Genomic DNA, 22500 nt, shown 5'->3' with positions numbered 1-22500 from the left:
ATGCCACTGGCATGGGTACCAGTTGTGTGGCACCAATATCTGCCATGAATAAGGTTTCACTTGGGTTGATGAGTCTTCTATTCAAGTATGGCATAATTCTAAAGTTCTCAGTCATTTGTCATTGTCTCCATGACACACACAGACATACATACATACATACATACATACATATATATATATATATATATATATATATATATATATATATATATATTATTATAAAATCTACTAATTAATCATATATTAATTAATATCGATTAATTAGGTCTTAATAGACACAAGATGTGATCTATTTCTAGCACATTAATTGTCCACGTTAGTGGTCAACGTTATTTTTTAAAAATATATATATATATATATATATATATATATATTAGAAATGATACATTTCTAAATCTCTCAGAGAGACTTAAGCAGTAGTGATACGATAAAGTAGTAGTTGTATGCTGTCAACTTAACGTGACAGTCCCATGAAGGGAATTATACTACTGCTATTTAGCCCTAGGAAGCTGCACCACTTCCTGTCGGCCTTGACACATTTCCTGTGTCCTTAAGTCTCTCTGAGAGATTTAGAAATGTTTCATTTCTAATTTTGAAATCAGTGAATGTTTCACTAGAATTATTATATGTTTACGAGAGCTTGACAGGCATCCTCAACCAGTAAGTCATGCTACTCCAGGCTGATGATGAGCAATAACTCAGAAACATATCCTTGGATGCAGGCTTCGCTGGGTGGAGCATAAGGACACAGGAAATGTGTCAAGGCTGACAGGAAGTGGTGCAGCTTCCTAGGGCTAAATAGCAGTAGTATGATTCCCTTCATGGGACTGTCACGTTAAGTTGACAGCATACAACTACATATATATATATTTATATAAATAAGGATAAGATCGTCATTTAAAAATACCAATCTTATCAGATGGCCAGCATGGGAATAAAAACCTCAGTGGTAATAATTATTATAAAAATTATAATTTAGGTTATCTAAGAGATACTACCATGCTTGAAATAGCACAGTAATTTTTTGCCAGTTTATTTTGTCTCTTTGTCTTTTCTCCTGGTGCTGTATGAACATTTAATGTGGTTTTAGAGTCAAAATTTGACTGCTATTTCAAGCATGGTGGTATCTTTTAGATACCCTAAATTATAATTTGTATTATATATGTGTGTGTGTGTGTGTGTGTGTGTGTGTGTGTGTGTGTGTGTGTGTGTGTATGTGTGTGTGTGTGTGTGTGTGTGTGTGTGTGTGTGTGTGTCATTGCCAGACCCTCCTGACTGGCCCTCTTGCCAGTGGCATGTAATAGCACCCACTACACTTGGAGTGGTTGGCATTAGGAAGGGCATCCAGCTGTAGAAACTTTGCCAGATCAGATTGGAGCCTGGTGCACCCTCTGGCTCATCAGTCCTCAGTCAAACCATCCAACTCATGCCAGCATGGAAAGCGGACGTTAAATGGTGGTGATGATTATGATGATATATATAATTATATTAAGGAAGATGATAATCGAAGCAAGACTTATCTTCTCCATACTGAATAAATGTCTAAACATTACGAATCTACTTAGAATACTCCATAAATACATGTGATGAAAAGCAGACTAATGAGAAGATATTTAAAAGGACCCCACATTAATTGCGAATTAGCTAATTTCAAGATTATGCAATATGTGTGTGAATCTGAGAGGGGGAATGTGTTGAATAAAATCATAATTAACTGATCCTCGTGTATTTTCTTTTACCCAAAGCCAGGAACTTTACAGCACCCCCTTGTATATGAATATATATATATATAATATATATATATATATATATATATATATATATATATATATATATATATATATATATATATATATATATATACACACACACACACACACACACATACGAAGGGGTGCCGAGAAGTTCCTGATTTTAAGGGTATCACAAAAGGTCTGGTTGGGCCTCCAAGTTCTTTTACAGGGCTTAGAAAAACTGAAGGACTGCTGCAATAAGTGTGTGAATCTGAGAGGGGGAATGTGTTGAATAAAATCATAATTAACTGATCCTCCTGTATTTTCTTTTACCCAAAGCCAGGAACTTTCTCGCACCTGCTCATACCACAAACACCAATATATCCCTACCACAAACACTAAAAATTCTCGAAGCACATTCAACCACAACACAACACACACACAACAACAACAACACCATCACCACTACCAGTATAGTACCAGAACCAATACTACAATAAATGGTCGTTACCTCTGACAACTGATGAGACTTTTCAAAATGAGAATCCAAGAAAGGTTGATCCAAAGAATTATGAGAAGCCTCTGATGTTTTCCGTTTCTTCTTTGAGGCATATTTTCTTGGTAGACTGAGTCTACGATGAAGTCGAGTAAGAAAGGCTGGCTTCTGGTCGGAACTCTCTTTTAAAGAATGTCTTCTGTTAAATGCCATATTGGGGACCCCCAAACGCTCAACACCAATTTTTTACAGTTCTCGCGACAAGAACCACCAGTAATACTACTACCACTACCACCACACACACGCGTACTCATGTACCCGCATGCGCATACACAAATCCATACACACAAAACGACACTTAGACACTGTTAGCTTGACAACAGAAATATCTAAGATAAGACATATTGGTGGCGGTGGTGGTGGTGGTGGCGGTGGTGGTTGTGGTGGTGGTGGCAGTGGCAACGATTGTCTAGTGGTACATAGTAAATGGGTGTAGGTATGCAGTTGGGTGTACGAGAAGTGGTGGTTAGTGGAGGGGGTGATGACTTTGGTGGATCTGTGTGCATGTGCGTGTGTGTGTGTTTCTGTACATGTGTGTGTATGTGTACGTGTGTGTGTGTTTGTGCGGAGGTTGCAAAGGTGGGGTCTCAAGTAAGGAGGTAATAGGTCAATGGTACAGATATGAAGGGAGGGGGGTCGAGAGATATTAGTAACTGTGGTTGTTGTTGTTGATGTTGTTGTTGTTATTGTGGTGATGGTTGTCAGGAGGTGGTATATGAAGAGAAATACCAGGGGAAGAAGTTAGGAAGGTTCTAGTTAGTCTCGTATCTGGTGCAGGTATAAGGTAGGGAAAAATGTAGGAACGTATGTTTGCGTAGAATGTATACACACACAGTCACACACATGTATGTATATACATACATGTATGTATGTATGTATGCATGTTTGTATGTGTGTATGTATATAATGTGGAGATAGATAGACAGACAGATAGACAGACAGACAGATAGACAGACAGATAGATAGATAGATAGAGAGAGAGAGAGAGAGAGAGAGAGAGAGAGAGACAGAGAGAGACAGAGAGAGACAGATATAAACAGACAGACAGACAGACAGACAGATAGACAGACAGACAGACATAGATAGATAGATAGATAGAGAGAGAGAGAGACAGAGACAGAGACAGAGACAGAGAGACAGAGACAGAGAGAGACATAGATAAACAGACAGACAGACAGACAGACAGACAGACAGACAGACAGACAGATAGATAGATAGATAGATAGATAGATAGACAGAAAAATAGATAGATAGATAGATAGATAGATAGATAGATAGATAGATAAATAGATAGATAGACAGACAGACAGACAGACAGACAGACAGAAAAATAGATAGAGATTGTGCAAGCAATTATTGTCCATGTTTCACTACCACACACCACCTCTAATTTTCTCCCACCCACACCTTATATATGGATGATGCCAGTCTCTTACACACAGACATCATCATCATCATCATCATCATCATCCTAATTCTCATTCTCCTCTTCTTCCTCATCCTCCTACACCTCATACTCATCATCATCATCCTCTTCCTCCTCCTCATCGTCCTCCTACACCTCTTCCTCATCCTCATCATCATCACCATCATGACTTGGACAGTTTGATAGGAGCTGGCAAGTCCAGGGCCCACACCAGGTTCTATAATCTGTTTCAGCTCTCGGTTTCTACAGCTGGATGCCCTTTCTTAACACCAACCATTTTTCCAGAATGCCCTGGGTTGAACATGAAAGAATTCGTTTGGATGAACAGCATGAAAATTGCCCTGAAATAACTAGAAGGCTTTTACTGTTTGTTGTAAATACTTGAAGTACATAATCAGGGACAACGGTAAAAAAAAAGAATGAGTCCTAAAGTAACCCCTTAAAGAATTCTGGCAATTGCATCACAGTTCCATTTTCACCATCAAGGGCAAAAATGGTGGCTCTGATATCTGGGAAAAGTAGGAGTGGCTGTGTGGTAAGTAGCTTGCATACCAACCACATGGTTCTGGGTTCAGTCCCACTGCGTGGCACCTTGGGCAAGTGTCTTCTACTATAGCCTCGGGTCGACCAAAGCTTTGTGAGTGGATTTGGTAGACGGAAACTGAAAGAAGCCTGTCGTATAAATATATAAAATATATAAAATAAATGCGCCCTTTTAAAGCCTAGCCAGGCTCATGGGCCCGGTTTCCAGGTTTCAATGGCGTATGTGTTCTCCAGCTGGACGGGACGCCAGTCCATCACAGCATTACTCATTTTTGCCAGCTGAGTGGACTGGAGCAATGTGAAATGAAGTGTTTTGGTCAAGAACACAACGTGTCGCCCAGTCCAGGAATCGAAACCACAATCTTATGATCATGATGCTGACACCTTAACCACTAAGCCACGCGCCTGATGATGATGATATATATATATATATATATATATATATATATATATATATATATATATATATATATATATATATGTGTGTGTGTATGTTTGTGTGTCTGTGTTTGTTCCCCCAACATCGCTCGACAACCGATGGTGGTGTGTTTATGTCCCCGTCACTTAGCGGTTCGGCAAAAGAGACTGATAGAATAAGTACTAGGCTTACAAAGAATAAGTCCTGGGTTTGATATGTTCGAGTAAAGGCGGTGCTCCAGCATGGCCACAGTCAAATGACTGAAACCATTAGGTGCAGATCATCTGTGGTGGGGTGCCATCCAGTCATGGTACTTAAAGAATTTTTGATCTAATTGGAAGTTTTTTGTAAGTCTACAAATATTAATATCACTTAAACATACATACATAAATACATTCTTATACACATATATATGTACATACACACATGCACACATACACACACACATACATGCATGTATACATATGGGAATATATACAAGCATACACACATACATAAGCTCATGCACACACATGCACACATACATACAGACACCTACAAACATACATAAGTGAATATGTGCATACATACATAGATACGTACATGCATACATACATACTTACATACATATATACATACATATATACATATATACATACAGACACATGGATTCATACATAAATACATACATAATTGCATACTTATGTACATACATACATGCATACATACATGCATACATACATACACACACACACATTTACATACATACCACATACTGGTACAAAGCTGACCCACCCTACAAAAATATAATTAAGTTAGTTTAAATAAATATTTACTTAAAAGCAAAAAATAGCAACTCCTACAACAACAATAACACCCCACCACCCTCAACAGCAAAATAGTTCAACAAATAGTGTTAAGATATTGATTAAAGCTTTCAATGATAAATCTACCCTTAAAACTACCACCTGTGGTAGGTGTCGAATACCTTATAAATCCAGGTATAACTATATCAGATATACTAACTTTGATTGTGAGTGTTTGTCAAATATTTATTTGAACCACATTAAATACTGGGTGGGGTCAGCAATGTAGCAGTATGTGCTGTGTACATATGTATGTTCGTATGTATGTCATTGTTCAGTTTTATTTCTAGATTTTTTGCCAATAGAGAAAGACCCGGTTTCTAACCTAAATTCAAGGCTCCTTCATTGGAATTTCAACATCAACAACAGGGTATTTTCGTTTGTATGTATGTATGTATGTATGTATGTATGTATGTATGTGTGTATGTTTGTATGTGTGAGTGTGTGTGTCTGTGTGTCTGTGTTTGTCTACCATCACCACTTGACAACTGGTATTGGTGTGTTTACATTCTCATTACTTAGTGGTTTGGCAAAAGAGACTGATAGAATAAGTACTAGGTTTAAAAAATAGGTCTTGGGGTTGATTTGTTTGAGTAAAGACCCTTCAAGGTGGTGACCCAGCATGGCTGCATCAAATGACTGAAACAAGTAAAAGATACAATGTATGTATGTATGTATTTATGTATGTATGTATGTATGTATGTATGTGCAGATTGGTGTGTTTTATATATGTATTCTCATGCATATACATTATTTACATTATTTACATTTGACGGATTTTTGTCCTCATCTTGTTTGTTAACACATTTCAGGTGTCTTGGGGAAATTTCAAACCTGGGTTCTCATTCCTAAGGTATTTTTTGATGTTGTTATTATTATTATTATGATTATTATTATTATCATTATTATTATTATTATTATTATTATTATTCAGGTTACTGCCTGGAATCTAACTCGGAATCTTGGGATTAGTAGCCCGCGCTCTTAACCACTACGCCATATGCCCTGATGAAGTCTGGAGGGTATATCAGCTGAAACATTGTGTTAACAACAAACAAGATGCAGACAAATATCCGTCAAATGTAAATAAAGTAAATAATGTACATAATTCTTCATCTCTTAAATATAGAACTCATGCATATAGTTGCATATCTAGACATGCTCATATATATCTAAATGCTAAACTTCTGGAAAGTTTTACAGATTTTTACAGTTCCAGTGATGGTTGTATATGTATGTATGCATGTATGTATGTATGTATGTATGTATGTATGTATGTGCAGATTTATATGTTTTATATATGTATTCTCATGCATGTAATTGCATATCTAGACATGCTCATATATATTTAAATGTTAAACTTCTGGAAAGTTTTACAGATTTTTACAGTTCCAGTGATGGATTGGATCTATGTATGTCATGAGTCAGCTTTATTTCCAGATTTCTTGCCAATAGAGAAAGAATTGGTTTCTAACCTAGAGTACATCAACATCATCATCATCATCATCATCGTTTAACGTCCGCTTTCCATGCTAACATGGGTTGGACGATTTGACTGAGGACTGGTGCAACCGGATGGCTACACCAGGCTCCAATCTAATTTGGCAGAGTTTCTACAGCTGGATGCCCTTCCTAACACCAACCACTCAGAGAGTGTAGTGGGTGCTTTTATGTGTCACCCGCACGAAAACGGCCACGCTCGAAATAGTGTCTTTTATGTGCCACCCGCACAAGAGCCAGTCCGGGGGCACTGGCAACGATCTCGCTCGAAAACCTTACAAGGCCAGTCAGGCGGTACTGGCAACGGTCATGCTCAGGATGGTACATCTTATGTGCCACCCGCACAAGAGCCAGTCCAGGGGCACTGGCAACGATCTCACTTGGCTTGCCGGGTCTTCTCACGCACAGCACATTTCCAAAGGTCTCGGTCAGTAGTCATCGCCTCTCAAACTACAATCAAATGGAAATTGTAGTTGTGGCTGATGCCAGCGCCACCTGACTAGCTGCCCATGCCGGTGGCATGTAAAAAGCACCATCTGAACGGGGTCGATGCCAGCCCCCTCGCCCCAACTGCTACTGTGCTGGTGGCACATAAAAAGCATCATCCGAATGTGTCCAATGCCAGTGCCACCTTGACTGGTTCCCGTGCCAGTGGCACGTAAAAGCACCATCCAAACATGGTTGATGCCAGCCCCTTCAGGCCCCTGTGCCAGTGGCACGTAAAAAGCACCCACTACACTCGTGAAGTGATTGGCATAAGGAAGGGCATCCAGCTGTAGAAACATTGCCAGATCAGATTGGAGCCTGGGTGGAGATCTCTCATCACACAATGGCCAATGAGAAGTGGGAGGAGCTAAAACTAAGATTAAAATTTACATTGGTTATTATAATCCTCTTCATTACCATTATCATCTTTACCACAAGCAGCACTACAACTAACATTATCATCATCATTGTTGTTGTCGTCATTGTCATCATCATCACAGCCAATCTCCTTACCACCATCACTATCATGGTTGTTATTGTTGTAATCACCAACTCATGAGAATGAATCCAACACCTTAACTACTTGGCCACTTGCCTATTTCACTGCAATGAACATCAACTATAAGAAGTGAAACTGGTTTGGAATTATGTACTTTGGAATATCTAATTATGTGTTTTTGTAATTATGTGCTTTGAAATGTTAATAATGTTTTGAAATGATTTGAATGTAAAAATGTACTTTGGAATACATAATCTTGAAATGATTTGATTATAGGAATGTATTTTGTGTATGATATCATATTCTGGAATATGTAATAATCTCTTTCCAAATGATTTGATTGTGATAATCTGCTTATGAATACATTTAATTGTAGTTTGACATAATTGTAAGTATGTACTTTGGAATTAATTACTGGAATGTAAAAAAGAATTGTACACTTTCTTCCTTTCGTTATTTTTGCTTATTTCCAGATTTCTGTGGAATATTTTTAACATTTTCTATATGTGTGTGTAAGTGTGTATATTTTAAATATAGATATTTAGGAGTAGGCATGGGTGTATGATAAGAAGCTTGCTTCCCAACCACGTGGTTTTTGGTATCAATCACACTTTGTCTTCTACTATAGACTCAGGTTGACCAAATTCTTGTAAGTGGATTTGGAAGGCAGAAATAGAAAGAAGCCTGTCATGTGTGTGTATGTATGTATGTGTGTGTGTGCATGTGTTTATGTTTGTGTTGTTCCCCACCACTGATACTGATGTGTGTATGTCACCAATTGCATGATGTCAAGACAAGGAGACAAGACACACAACCCACACATATGTTTCATTTTTCTATTTGATTTGCAAGATTCTTCTTGTGAACTCATGTGCTGAAACATATTTTGGTGTATCTCTGGAAAGTCATTATGCCAATTACAAACACATACACAGTGCACATGTTTATTATTGACATACTATTGGCATAATGTCTCTCCCAAGATACACCAGCATATATATATATATATATATATATATATATATATATATATATATATATATATATATATATATATATATATATATATATATATGTGTGTGTGTGTGTGTATATATACATATATATATATATACATATATATATATATATATATATATATATATATATATATATATATATATATATACATATATATATATATATATATATATATATATATATATATCATCATCGTTTAACGTCCGCTTTCCATGCTAGCATGGGTTGGACGATTTGACTGAGGACTGGTGAAACCAGATGGCTACACCAGGCTCCAATCTGATTTGGCAGAGTTTCTACAGCAAGATGCCCTTCCTAATGCCAACCACTCAGAGAGTGTAGTGGGTGCTTTTACATGTCACCCGCACGAAGGCCAGTCAGGCGGTACTGGCAACGGCCATGCTCAAAATGGTGTATTTTATGTGCCACCCGCACAAGAGCCAGTCCAGGGGCACTGGCAACGATCTCGCTCGAAAATCCTACGAAGTCCAGTCAGGCGGTATATATATATATATATATATTTATATATTTGGAGAGAAGATTTTTTCTCAAAGAGTTAAGATTGAGAAAAGAACGTTTTTAGAAAGTCAAAAGACATTAACCTAAAAAGGTTCTTTTCTCAATTAAAACTCTTTGAGAAAAAATCTTCTCTCCAAATATTATAACTGTATCAAGGAATTTCCAAAACACTCTATCCCAATTTCTATTGCTATATGTTATATTTTAATGATTACTGGTATTTTATATTTTATATTTTATATATTATATATGCAAGGTTATCATGTCATATATGTATGTATATTGTTAGAATTGTCCTTTTAGTAAGTAAATAAATTGACATAATATAATGTCTAAAAGTTGCTGAATACCACCTATTAATCCCCTCCATTTTCTTATTGCTCTATATATATGTGTGTATATATATACAAGTTTCTTTCAGTTTCCATCTACCAAATTCAGTCACAATGTTTTGGTTGGCCTGAGGCTGTAGTTAAAGACAACTACCCCAAAGTGCCAAAACAATACCAAAATATCTAAGATATACATATATTATATACATATATATGTATATATATATATATATATATATATATATATATATATATATATATATATCACATAATACAATAAACACCTCTCTCTCTCTCTCATTCTTTCTCTCCCTCCCTCTTTCTCGTTCAATATTTCTTTCAGTTTCACATGAAATGCGAGTATAAAATCAATTCAAATCAAAACCTGTGTATTTATTGGAAAAGTGTAAACTATTTGTAACACCACAGAATGTCTCTACTCTTCATTGTTCAAACCCAAATAAGTAGCCTCGTCCTACACTGTCTGTATCTGCACAGAATAACATCAGCACACACTGTTCTTATAAGATGATTATATTCCCACATGTCACCAGTCTATACTGTCCATTGCACCATAGAATGCCCTCACTGTATACCATCCATAAATCACCAAAATACTCTCTGACTGCACTTTCCATACCACTCAAAAGACAACCACTAGATAACATTAACGAGTGTATTAATTTGATTTACCCTCCATATTTATATGTAAAATACTTCAATTAGTTGTCATTTTTGATGACACGGGGCCAGCTAGTAATAATAATAATCCCTTTTACTAAAGACAGAAGGTCTGAAATTCTTAAGGAAGGGATTAGTCGATTTAATCAATTACATTGATCCCAGTGTTTGATCATCCTTTTTATCGACCTCAAAAGGATGAAAGGCAAGGTCGACCTCAGTGAAATGTGAACTCAGAACATAAAGCTGGGAAAAAAAGGTCACAAGGCATAATAATAGCGATGGTTTCAAATTTTGGCACAAGGCCAGCAATTTTAGGGGCAGGGATAGTCAACTACATCAACCACATTGTTTTATTGCTGCTTTATTTAATAAATCTCAAAAAGATCAAAGGTGAAGCTGACTTTGGCAATATTTGAACTCAGAATATAAACTCAAAAGAAATACTGCTAAGCATTAGAATTTCTTCCAGTTGACGACCTTATAGAAATGGAAAATGAACTCATTCACAAAATAGCAATTCTTGGCAGCGCAAGGAGTCTTTGCTAAGTCATTCAAGGAATTGTGAAGAATAAATCATGTTGGCTCAAAGAAAGTGAGCAGCTGCTACATTAATGATGCCTCCAGTAACAATGATAACAAGAGCACTCAGAGAGTGAAAACCTCCGCCAAGGCAACACCAACGTCCTCTCAATGATTAGCTGGAGATGATTTTTGAAATGAGAATATCTGAAATAAACTGGACTGCTCTCACAAATGAGAATGCTAAAAATGAACCCGACCGCTCTCAAACAGGAAAATAATATATATATATATATATATATATTACGGAGATGTACTTGCATAGCAAGTGACCTGATCTGAGATCGTGTGCTGGAACGAAAACAATTGCAGCGTGGAAGGTGTTTATGAGCCATTTAAAATAACACACAAAATCCGTTAGAATCACTTCAACATTTAAATTTAATTTGTCAAAATATTTTCGTCGCTTTGAGACCGCGACCTGTTCACTGACAAAATTCTGTGCAGCACAGAATTTTGTCAGTGAACAGGTCGTGGTCTCAAAGTGACGAAAATATTTTGACAAATTAAATTTAAATGTTGAAGTGAATCTAACGGATTTTGTGTGTTATTTTAAATGGCTCATAAACACCTTCCACGCTGCAATTATATATATATATTTATATATATATATATATATATATATATATATATATATATTGAGTGAGAGGTGAAAGGAGAGGAGATGAAATACTAATACAGTGAAGGAGAAGTAGTGAGAGTTATAGCCATGACTGAGATGGAGTGAGAGAAAGCAATGACAATGAGAAAGACGAAACGAAGTGACAAAGAGAGTGTGTATAAATGAGAAAGGAAGGGGTTACAGATGAATAACGAAGGAAAAAGTGAAAAAGCTGATAAACGGTGTTTGAAGTATGAATATATGTGTGTGTAAAAGAGAGATATGTTTGCATGTGTGTGTGTGTGTGTGTGTGTGTGTGTGTGTGTACTATGGAAATGGAATGGTAATGGTCAATGCTGAAAATGTGTGAGTATATGTGTGTATGTGTACAAGTACAAGAGAACTATATGAATCACATATACATGTAAAGTAAAAAGAAATCGGAAAAATAATCCAGGCTCTTTGTCCAGAACTGGATAAATCCCAAAATCTAATGAGACCATGCCAGTCACAAGGCCAAACATCCCTGAAAGTTTCATCTTACCATATTTTTGTTGAGATACTCTGTGTTTCTTTCAATTAATTTTAAATATAACAAAGAATTTAGTAAAATAACTTAGTTATCATTAAACTAGTATTAGGAATATAAATTGTGACTGAGGTTTGGTGGAAGATTTTAATTCAGAACTTTTGAAAACAAGACTTTTGTACTACAGAGCCAGAAGCAGTTTCAGACGGTTTTGTATCAAAAGGGTTAATAATAACAACAACAATGGATTTTGATTTAGGCACAAGGAAGATCAATTTTAAAGGCAGGGGTTTTTCGTTTACATTGACCCCAGTATTTGATTAGACTCTATTTTATGAACCACAATGGTAAATGGAGTGCGAAAGCAAGGTAGACGAAAGAAAAGGTGGAAGGGACAGGTGGAGGGGACAGGTGGAGGAGGAGATTGGGAGGGTTGGTTTGAAAAAGAGGGACGCCCAAAACCAGGCAAGAGGGCAGTTGTTATGGCATTGAGGCAGATCCAGCCCGTTAATGGGGACAAACCCCCGAATTTAAAATACTGAGCCATGCTACATGGCAGTGAAACATGGGCTGTAACTGCTGAGGACATACGTAAGCTCGCAAGGAATGAAGCCAGTATGCTCCGTTGGATGTGTAATGTCAATGTGAATACCCGTCAGAGTGTAAGTATCTTGAGAGAAAAGCTGAACATTAGAAGCATCAGTTGTGGCGTGCAAGATAGACGATTGTGCTGGTATGGACATGTGATGAGAATGGATGAGGATAGCTGCGTGAAAAAGTGCCACACCCTAACAGTTGAGGGAACCCGTGGAAGAGGTAGGCCCAGGAAGACCTGGGCTGAGGTGGTGAGGCAAGACCTTCGTACATTGGGCCTCACCGAGGCGATGACTACTGACCGAGACCTTTGGAAATGTGCTGTGCGTGAGAAGACCCGGCAAGCCAAGTAAGATCGTTGCCAGTGCCCCTGGACTGGTTCTTGTGCGGGTGGCACATGAGATGCACCATTTTGAGCGTGGCCGTTGCCAGTACCGCCTGACTGGCTCCCGTAGGATTTTCGAGCGAGATCGTTGCCAGTGCCCCTGGACTGGCTTGTGCGGGTGGCACATAAAAGACACCATTTCGAGCGTGGCCGTTTTCGTGCGGGTGACACGTAAAAGCACCCACTACACTCTCTGAGTGGTTGGCGTTAGGAAGGGCATCCAGCTGTAGAAACTCTGCCAAATTAGACTGGAGCCTGGTGTTGCCATCCGGTTTCACCAGTCCTCAGTCAAATCGTCCAACCCATGCTAGCATGGAAAGCGGACGTTAAACGATGATGATGATGATGATGATGATGATGATAAGAAGTATGAATCACAGTTTATTGTATATAGAACTTAGGTGAAATACAACACCACTCAGCCATTTCGACCTTCTACCCCACAACAGTATAATGCGAGATTACCACGTGAGGGTGCTGAATGACAGAGGAGACATTAACTTATTAACAGACTTGGGAAAACAATATACTTAAAAATCTGTTTTAATATGCTAAAAGCTCTAAATGAACCAAGGTTGTGCTTCAGCTAGTTATTGGCATTTCACTCTTCATTCTTGTACTCTTCAGAAAAGCATAAACGTCACACACTCTCACTTAATCTCTCTGTAAACCTAAAGCTGCCTACTTACATAAAAGTTCAATATATTTAAGAGAATCATTACAAACAAGTTGACACTTCAAGATAAATCTAAACCAAATATCCAAATTTAATATTAACTTAGCAAGGGAGGTAAATCAATTCAAACTGGAAGCTATTGAATATAATCGTTTATAATATATGAAAGTCATAAATAATATTACAAACTACTGATAGGAAACTATTTAAAATGTTTGTCTATTGTAAGTTTTATTTTGCTTCGGGGAGAAATCTGAAGGTTGCATTTAATTAAATACTGACAAATGATTTAAAGCTCGTAGAGCATAATTCTCTTGAATGTCTATAATATATTAAGTTTTACACAGGCGGTACCACCTGCCCGTTACACATGCATAATATAAAACACACAAGCATAAATATTTCATCTGTTAAAAGATATCTAAACAGCTGCCAGAATATGAATATAGATTAAAGTTACACTTTCATCAAAACCTTTGATAGGAACTTTTGTCAGAACCACAAATTCACAAGTCTAAGAAAACTTTCCGACTATCACAAGTTTATTGTCTGGTCTGAGAGTCACGCTGTGACATTCTTCTCGGCATGCTATGAAAACTAAAATATTGAAGTATGGAGCAAATTTTATTTCAATTCAAATAGGAATACATCTTTTATCTCCAAAATATGTGATTATACAATATTTGAAGGGTGCAGCTGATAACCCTAGTTATTTTGTTTGATATGGAATAACAGTTACTTAAGGGGTCGTCTGTTTAATTTCTGGTGGCACTCTAGGAATACGTATTCTCACACTTCTTCTTCCTCTATAACTTGGTAGCAATGCTATTTTTGTACTTCTCAAAATGTTGGTTGCATGCTTGGTTGCCTCTTCTATAGTGGCGAACCTCACCTCAACCGTACCGAACTTCCTTCCTCTGCTGATGTACGTGGCTTCATTGACAATTTCACCCAGGCACTCCTCGATTTCCTCTTCCATCACCATTTCAATTTTACAGGTTTTGACAGCCTGTCTACGATACACAACTGTCCTCAGAATTTTGTCTTCCTTGGTCTCTTTTTTTTTGGGGGGGGGGGGCAATTTGTATGAGTCTTCCTCTACTTCTATCAAGTTCCTGCTTCTGCTCACCTCCTCCATATCCAGCCTGATTAACTTGGTTTCCAGCGGCACTGGCTTCTTCACCGCAGTGGCCCTGGCATAGCTCTCCATACTGGAGACACTACCACTCGCCACAGCTGGGGAAAAAAAAACAGCAGCTTGCATGAAACGTAACGACAATAATTCCACAAAAAATCATAATTATTCACAGAGACAACTTACAGTAATCCATACAGTTTTCACAGAGTAACACAGCAGTTTCCACAATAATTCACAGAGCCGTTATATCGCTAAGCAGTTCGACCGGCGTGCTAATGTTTCTACCAGCTCGCTGCCTTAATTCCAGCTCAAATATTAAGATCAAGGGACGTCAAAAAAAAAAAAGGCAAAAGATGGCTCAATGCGCAGTTATTTCCCTTACATCTATGTGTAGAGCTGTTATTGTTCAGTCTCAGCTCAGCCTTGATCAAACAGATCTATTGTTCAATGACATTGCCACTACAACAATTCCATATTTCCCTATGTACCAGAAACCTAAAACATGTTCTTTTGTAGGGTATGAATTCTTGGAAATTGGGATATTATTTCTTACAGATCGGACATATTATTGTGTGTCAAAAAAAAAAAAAAAACCCAACCTGGTGGGATCTCTTAGAGCTTTGGAAAAAATGCTTAATGCTGTTTCTTCTGGCTTTTGACAATCTGAGTTAAAATCCTGCTATGATCAACTTTGCCTTTCATCTTTTCTGAGTCAAAAAAATAAAGTACTAGTCAAGTACTGGAGTAGATAGAATCAACTAACTCCCCCCACACTCCTAACCCTAACCCTAACCCCAAATCATTGGCCTTCTGCCTGAATTTGCATTTGCCATTATTACTGGCTAGTGAGCGAGCTGGCAGAATCATTAGCAACCCAGGTGAAATGCTTAGCGGTATTTTGTCTACTGTTACGTTCTGAGTTCAAATTCCACCAAAGTCAACTTTGCTTTTCATCCTTTCAGGGTCGATTAAATAAATACCAGTTACACACTGGAGTCGATGTAATCAACTTAATCCCTTTGTCTGTCCTTGTTTGTTCCCTCTACGTTTAGCCCCCTGTGAGCAATAAAGAAATAAATATGACGATTTGGCAAAATCATTAAGGAGTTGGACTAAAATACCTTATGATGTCAATAACAGTCCTTTATATTCAGAGTTCAAATTCTGCCAAGGTCAACCTTGCTTTTCATCCTTTGGATAACCTAAAGAACCAATCAAGTACTGCAGTCAATGTAACAGATGGGATCCTCCTGTAACATTTATTACTTTGTGCCAATGCTAAGGGTCTGTATAACAGATAAACATAAATTCATCCCCACCAGTATATTTCAATCTTACAGACCCCAGAAAGGGTGAAAGGTCAAATGGCTTCTGGTGACGTTTGATCTCAGATTTGAGAATCACCTGTTTGATTACATACGGTGTTTTTAACACCTACCCATGAGACATAACTATTCCCCACCAGATATTCTTTCTTTTCTTTTACTTGTTTCAGTCATTTGACTGCGGCCATGCTGGAGCACCGCCTTTAGTCGAATCAAATTGACCCCAGGACTTATTCTTTGTAAGCCTAGTACTTATTCTATCGGTCTCTTTTGCCAAACCGCTAAGTTACAGGGGCGTAAACACACCAGCATCAGTTGTTAAGCGATGTTAGGAGGACAAACACAGATACACAACATATACACACACATACATATACATATACATATATACGACAGGTTTCTTTCAGTTTCTGTCTACCAAATCCACTCACAAGGCTTTGGTCGGCTCAAGGCTATAGTAGAAGACACTTGCCCAAGGTGCCACGCAGTGGAACTGAACCCAGAACCATGTGGTTGGTAAGCAAGCTACTTACCACACAGCCACTCCTATGCCTATGTTTATTTTAAATATAGTCTTTCTATGTCAGATTTTGGCAGTGTATTGTAATTATAATTATTATTTTTCTTGTTTTTCTTATGTTTTGCTAATTTACTTAGCATCCAATTGAAAATATTTCTTGGACAGCTAAAGTATTGATACCTAGAACTTTAACTATTTATTTATTTGTTTGTATTTAACTCTATTTTAAATATCAATTTAATGTGTCAATAGCATTTCTTCTTAACATTTTCTTCCATTTGTATGTTGTACTTTGTCTAATTCTTTAATTCTTATGTATAAGTCTGCATCTAATCTCTTTCTTTGTCTAACATAAAATTAGTGTTTTTTTTAATTTGGTTAGAATATTTTTTCAAACTCAAATTTCTTACCAATTCTAATAGTAAATCTTTGCACTGCTTGCAGCAGTGTTTCTAGTTGTTAATCACTTACATCATACAAATTGTGGTTGTCCATATACAAACAATGGCTGTTTGTTCTATCATACCATTTGCAGTAACTGAGTGCGAGGGCAGCAAAAAAAGAAATTAACGATGTGAAAGGCCCAAAAACTGTCAGTGAACATGTGATGCAAAACTGGCTCAGCCATTTCAAGCCTTGAGGAGAAACAAAGTTCAGAGAGACCTTCTGTTGAGGAAAATGAGACGTTGCTTGAAAAGGCTCACCAACAGCCAAACACAAGCACTCATACATTGTCAGCAGAACTTGGTCTTTCACAAACCACCATCAATTGTCACCTCAAGATCTTCATGAATTGACCAATGAGCAGGCTCAATGATGTGTGAACGTTTGCAAATAACTGTAGGCAAATCTCTGAGTTGCCTGCTTTTGGTGTTGAATTGTAAATTGAGATGAAAAATTTATCTATTTTCATAATAAGAGAAATCAGTAGCTGCATTCCAGCCAGGCTTCAGAACCTGTTGTCAAACAAGAGCTGTTTGAACAGATCATATTTTGTTTGGTATTTTAAGAATTTCAAGGGAGTAGAATTTCAAGGGAGTATTTCAGTTTGAGCTTGTCTCAGATGATAATGCTGTGAATGCTAACTTTTCTGCTCAACAACTGCAGTGAGTATATGTTGCTTTGAAAGCCTGCAACTCAGCATGAGTCAATCAAAGATGCACACTCCTACAACATTACAATGCCATAGCACACACTCTGTGAAGGTATCCAAGCACAAACTTGAACATGAAGGGTTAGAAGTGCTGCCTCACCCTGCCTACAGTCCAGACCTTGCACCATCAGATAACCACTCTTTCCAAGCCATAGCTCATATTCTGCACTGGCAGAGGTTGAACAATGTGGATGAGGTTGAAGATGAGCGCAGGGAATTTTTTGCTCTTAAACCAGCCAAATGGTATAAGCATGGAATTGAGCTTCTGGTACAATGATGGAAACAGACAACAGAATATGATGGAATATATCCTGATAAATAAGAACTTTCCATATGTAATTTATTTGAATTATTAATTCTTGAAATACTTTTGAGGCAACCTGGTATCTTCTCTATTGGTATGATTTATTATGATGTTCTATATCATGCATCTTAACTATTAGCATATGATCCGTATGATGTATTATATGATATATATAACTATTAGTATATGATCTTTTACCATATGATATATTATAGGATCTATCTTAACCATTTGCGCATGATCTATTACACCGTTCTATATCATGTATCTTTACTATTAATGTATGCTCTATTACTGTATCATGTGTTATATGAGGTACCTTCACTAACAGCCTATGATCTATTACAGTATGTTGTATCATATCATCATCATCATCATCATCGTTTAACGTCCGTTTTCCATGCTGGCATGAGTTGGACAGTTCGACTGGGTTCTGGGAAACCAGGAGGCTGCACGAGGCCCCAGTCTGATCTGGCAGTGTTTCTACAGCTGAATGCCCTTCCTAATGCCAACCACTCCTAGAGTGTAGTGGGTGCTTTTTACGTGCCACTGGCACAGGGGCCAGAGGAGCTGGCATCGACCATGATTGGATGGTGCTTTTTACATACTCAGGGGCACACAACTACAATTTCCATTTGATGCGATTTTGATATTGCTGATGTTGATGTACTTGACTCAATAGGTCTCCTTAAGCATGGCATATGATGTATCATAACTATCAGTTATGATTCATTGCTGTATGAAGAGTTATACGTTATATTTTATAGCCATTTGATATATATGTACACAACCATTAACTGAGATTGAACCCAAGAATTTCAACTTTAAACACAGAGCGCCAACACTTGTATCTATTATGCTCCCATACCATAGATAACCATCCAATACACCTGAATATGAAATAGTTTTACGTTCAGTCTTTTTTCCAAGAATATGTGAGAGAGTATATATATATGAAATTGTAGTAATGGTAGATGACAGATTATGTTAATAATCAAAACTAATATCACTAGTCTGGTAATCATAATAATTCAACTGAATAATATAGAAATTAAAGACAGCTAAAATAAACAAGTAATAGAGATAGTTAATGTAGACAGCTAATGTAGACAGATAATAAACATATCTAAAGTGAATAAGTAAAAAAAATAGCAGAGCCTAAGGAAAATTGTGGTGCTTTTCTCCCCATGGCATATAAACGTTTTTAAACTCAAAAACTTTACTATCTAAAGTGAAATTTAATATATCAAGCTGACACAAGCGACAGTCTGTTTACCAACTTGGAGTTAAAAGGCGCTGGAAGTGGAGACAGGTAGTCATCGTCATCATCATCATCATCATCACACTTCACACAACCACCACCACCATCATCATTATTTAATGTTCGTTTTCCATGCTGGCGTGGGTTGGATGGTTTGACAGAATCTGGCAAGCCTCAGGGCTGTGTTGAGCTCTGTTGTCTACTTTGGAAGGGTGGTCTACACCTGAATGCTCTTTCTTGCCATGCTGAAAGTGTTGATGTACTTCATTTCCAAATGCAGGAGCCAATGTCTCATCAGGTAGTGAAGCAGCTCTGTAAGTGTTTCAAACCCTTCCCTCATGACTTCAGAGCTGCCTAGAGCCACCCCTGACTAATGGAGGTGATAAAACTCCTGCACAACTGCACAAGTTTTATTGAGTCAGATATCATGACTCTGAGCCAGATGTTTCTACCTCCCCAATACTCATTCTTACTGCAACACTTATCCCCCCTCTTGAGAGCCAAATATAATGATCTGCTTTCTCAGTGGCTTCCAACAATTTTCTAGCAACATCTTTTCTTTCCTTCACACCTAACCCAAGACTCCTGAGCATTCAGTAAACCTTGGTTCCAACAAATCCTCTAACACCTATCTCTATACGAAGGTATATTGCTTCCCATCCGTTGATTTTGCATAGTTCAACCAATTCTCTGTATTTCCTGTCTCTCCTGAAGAAACCTCTTTGATGTTTGCCTCCCAAGGAACTATCAACCATTTTTACTGCTTTCTTTGCACCACATAACAAAGTTGAGTCTTTTGGTGGCGAAAAAAAGGGAAGTGGTATTTACCTTCAAGATCAATAGAGACCTCTCAAGTCCCCTCATTCTTCTTCCTTACAGTGGCTAGCTTGCAGTATTCATCTTCCCGGCAAAATTTTATCTTCCCACACTCCACAATTTGTGGCCTTTCGCTAAAAGTAACTAAGGCTTGGTGAGATAAACATTAAAGGTGATAAATACCAGTAATAAACTAAAAATTATACCATTCAACTAGTTGTTTCCTTTCCATATTTATAACACAGTGGTACTGTAAGAAATCGTTATTAGAATTGTGTAACAACACAATAGAGAAATGTTAAATATAGAGGTGCGAGATATTTTGCTGATAACAATCAATATCTGATCACATTTAAACAACTTCCCTTTCAAAACTGAACATTGAAATGTCATTCTAATTATTAAATGTCTCTATTTCCCTCTTTTTCTATGTAAATTTCTGACATAAATTTGAAAGAAAAGTGTTCCTTGTAATACCTTTCAAGTAAACAATATTTGTTGACGAAAATGGTAAGTCACCATTCACTCAAATATTTTTTACATTTTGATCGAAAGAGAAGTATAATTAATTAATGATAATAGTAAACTAAGATTTTGTTGTTTTCTCTTTTATAAAGTAGAAATGGTTAATAGAATTTGTTTCTTTTACATTTATAATACATATGATGATTCCTCACTTAAAAGGAGTTTTTCATTATGTAATTTCATTGAAAACTTTAGCTGCCATAAAATTTTTCACAATTCATTAAACTACAGAAATTCTCCTTCAATGAATGCCACAAAGAAAAGACAAAAGTAGGCTTCCACATTGATTTACTATTGTCATTCACATTTCATCTTCATTACTCACAGATACCACCTCAGAATAAATATCTAACAGATGACAGCTAACAGGCATACCATATTGCAATTAGTTTCGCAGTTTTTACCATTAACAAGCTCTCTCAGAAAACTACTTAAATTTGTCAAATGAAGGACTATTGAGAATAGTTTAATCTTCTGTCTGGTTTCAAAGCAGCTAAAAGGTATGTGTATGTTTGTGTGTCTGTATGTTTGTGTGTGAGTGTGTGTGCGTGTGTGTGTGTGTGTGTGTGTGTGTGTGTGTATGTGTGTGTCTCTCTCTCTCTCCCTCTCTCTCTCTCATTCCTCCTACTGCTACGTATGAAATCTCTTTAAACATTTCCGTTACAATATGTCTCATCCTGATATTATACGCTAAAATAACTGGAGATTATCTCGACTTTTTCACCAATCATTATAAAGTAGGTTATTCATTAATATTTTTTTTATACAAACCCTGCTTGATGATATAAATTTCCTCTTTGCAAGTGTTTATATTTGAATTGAAACCTTTTATAATAATTTAATGGGAAAACCTTTTGTTCAATCGTTAAGGTCCAAACATTAGGTTAATATACCCATAAATGAAAAGAAATTTTGAATATTTTTTTTCCAAAATTAATTAAGTCACAGAAGTGGAAGAGAAAAATATGGCCACCTAAAAGGTTTAAAATGCATTCACATTTTTTTTTTCTTGTACTGCCTTAAATTTTAATCATTTTACAAAATAATCCCCTTCAATAATGATAATTTGCTCTTTGTATCCCCCAAGCCTGCCCTACTGAGCAGACCTGGAGCGTGTGTGCAGATATCATCATCATCATCATCATCCTCATCATTATCATCATCGTCATCTAACATCCATTTTCCATGCTGGTATGGGTTGGATGTAGAGATGGCTCAGTGGTTAGAGCATCTGATTCACAATCATGAAGTAGTGAGTTCGATTCCCAGACCAGGCTGTGTGCTGTGTTCTTGAGCGAGACACTTTATTTCATGTTGCTCCAGTTCACTCATCTGTAGAAATGAGTTGTGACATCACTGGTGCCAAGCTGTATTGGCCCCCTTGCCTTTCTTTTGGATAACATCAATGGCGTGGAGAAGGGAAGCTGGTATGCATGGGTGACTGTTGGTCTTCCATAAAACAACTTTGCCTGGACTTGTGCCTCGGAGGGGAATTTTCTAGGTGCAATCCCATGGTCATTCATGACCGAAGGG

The 22500-nt window shown here is 37.2% G+C and overlaps 1 protein-coding gene across 4 annotated transcripts in view; it reads right to left on the bottom strand.

The window, feature by feature from the left end:
- The window catches only part of LOC106867686 (protein unc-13 homolog D), a 467325-nt gene that overhangs the window by 405901 nt on the left and 38924 nt on the right, over window positions 1–22500 (bottom strand). Inside the window, exon 1 of one of the 4 annotated variants that reach the window (XM_089348922.1) lies at window positions 2245–2625. The exons of 2 other annotated variants lie outside the window; for them this stretch is intronic. In XM_089348922.1, the coding sequence (XP_089205048.1) occupies window positions 2245–2442 (198 nt within the window). In that variant the 5' untranslated portion in view covers window positions 2443–2625. Of the gene's footprint in view, window positions 1–2244; window positions 2626–22500 lie in introns of those variants that run through there. One more of the 4 variants, XM_089348918.1, reaches the window with a different exon arrangement.

The sequence above is a fragment of the Octopus bimaculoides genome, chromosome 1, assembly GCF_046866305.1.
Source record: "Octopus bimaculoides isolate indiv1 chromosome 1, ASM4686630v1, whole genome shotgun sequence".
Lineage (NCBI taxonomy): Eukaryota > Metazoa > Mollusca > Cephalopoda > Octopoda > Octopodidae > Octopus > Octopus bimaculoides.
Note: the sequence above shows the minus strand (reverse complement) of the source record. Positions and strands in the feature narration are given on the sequence as shown.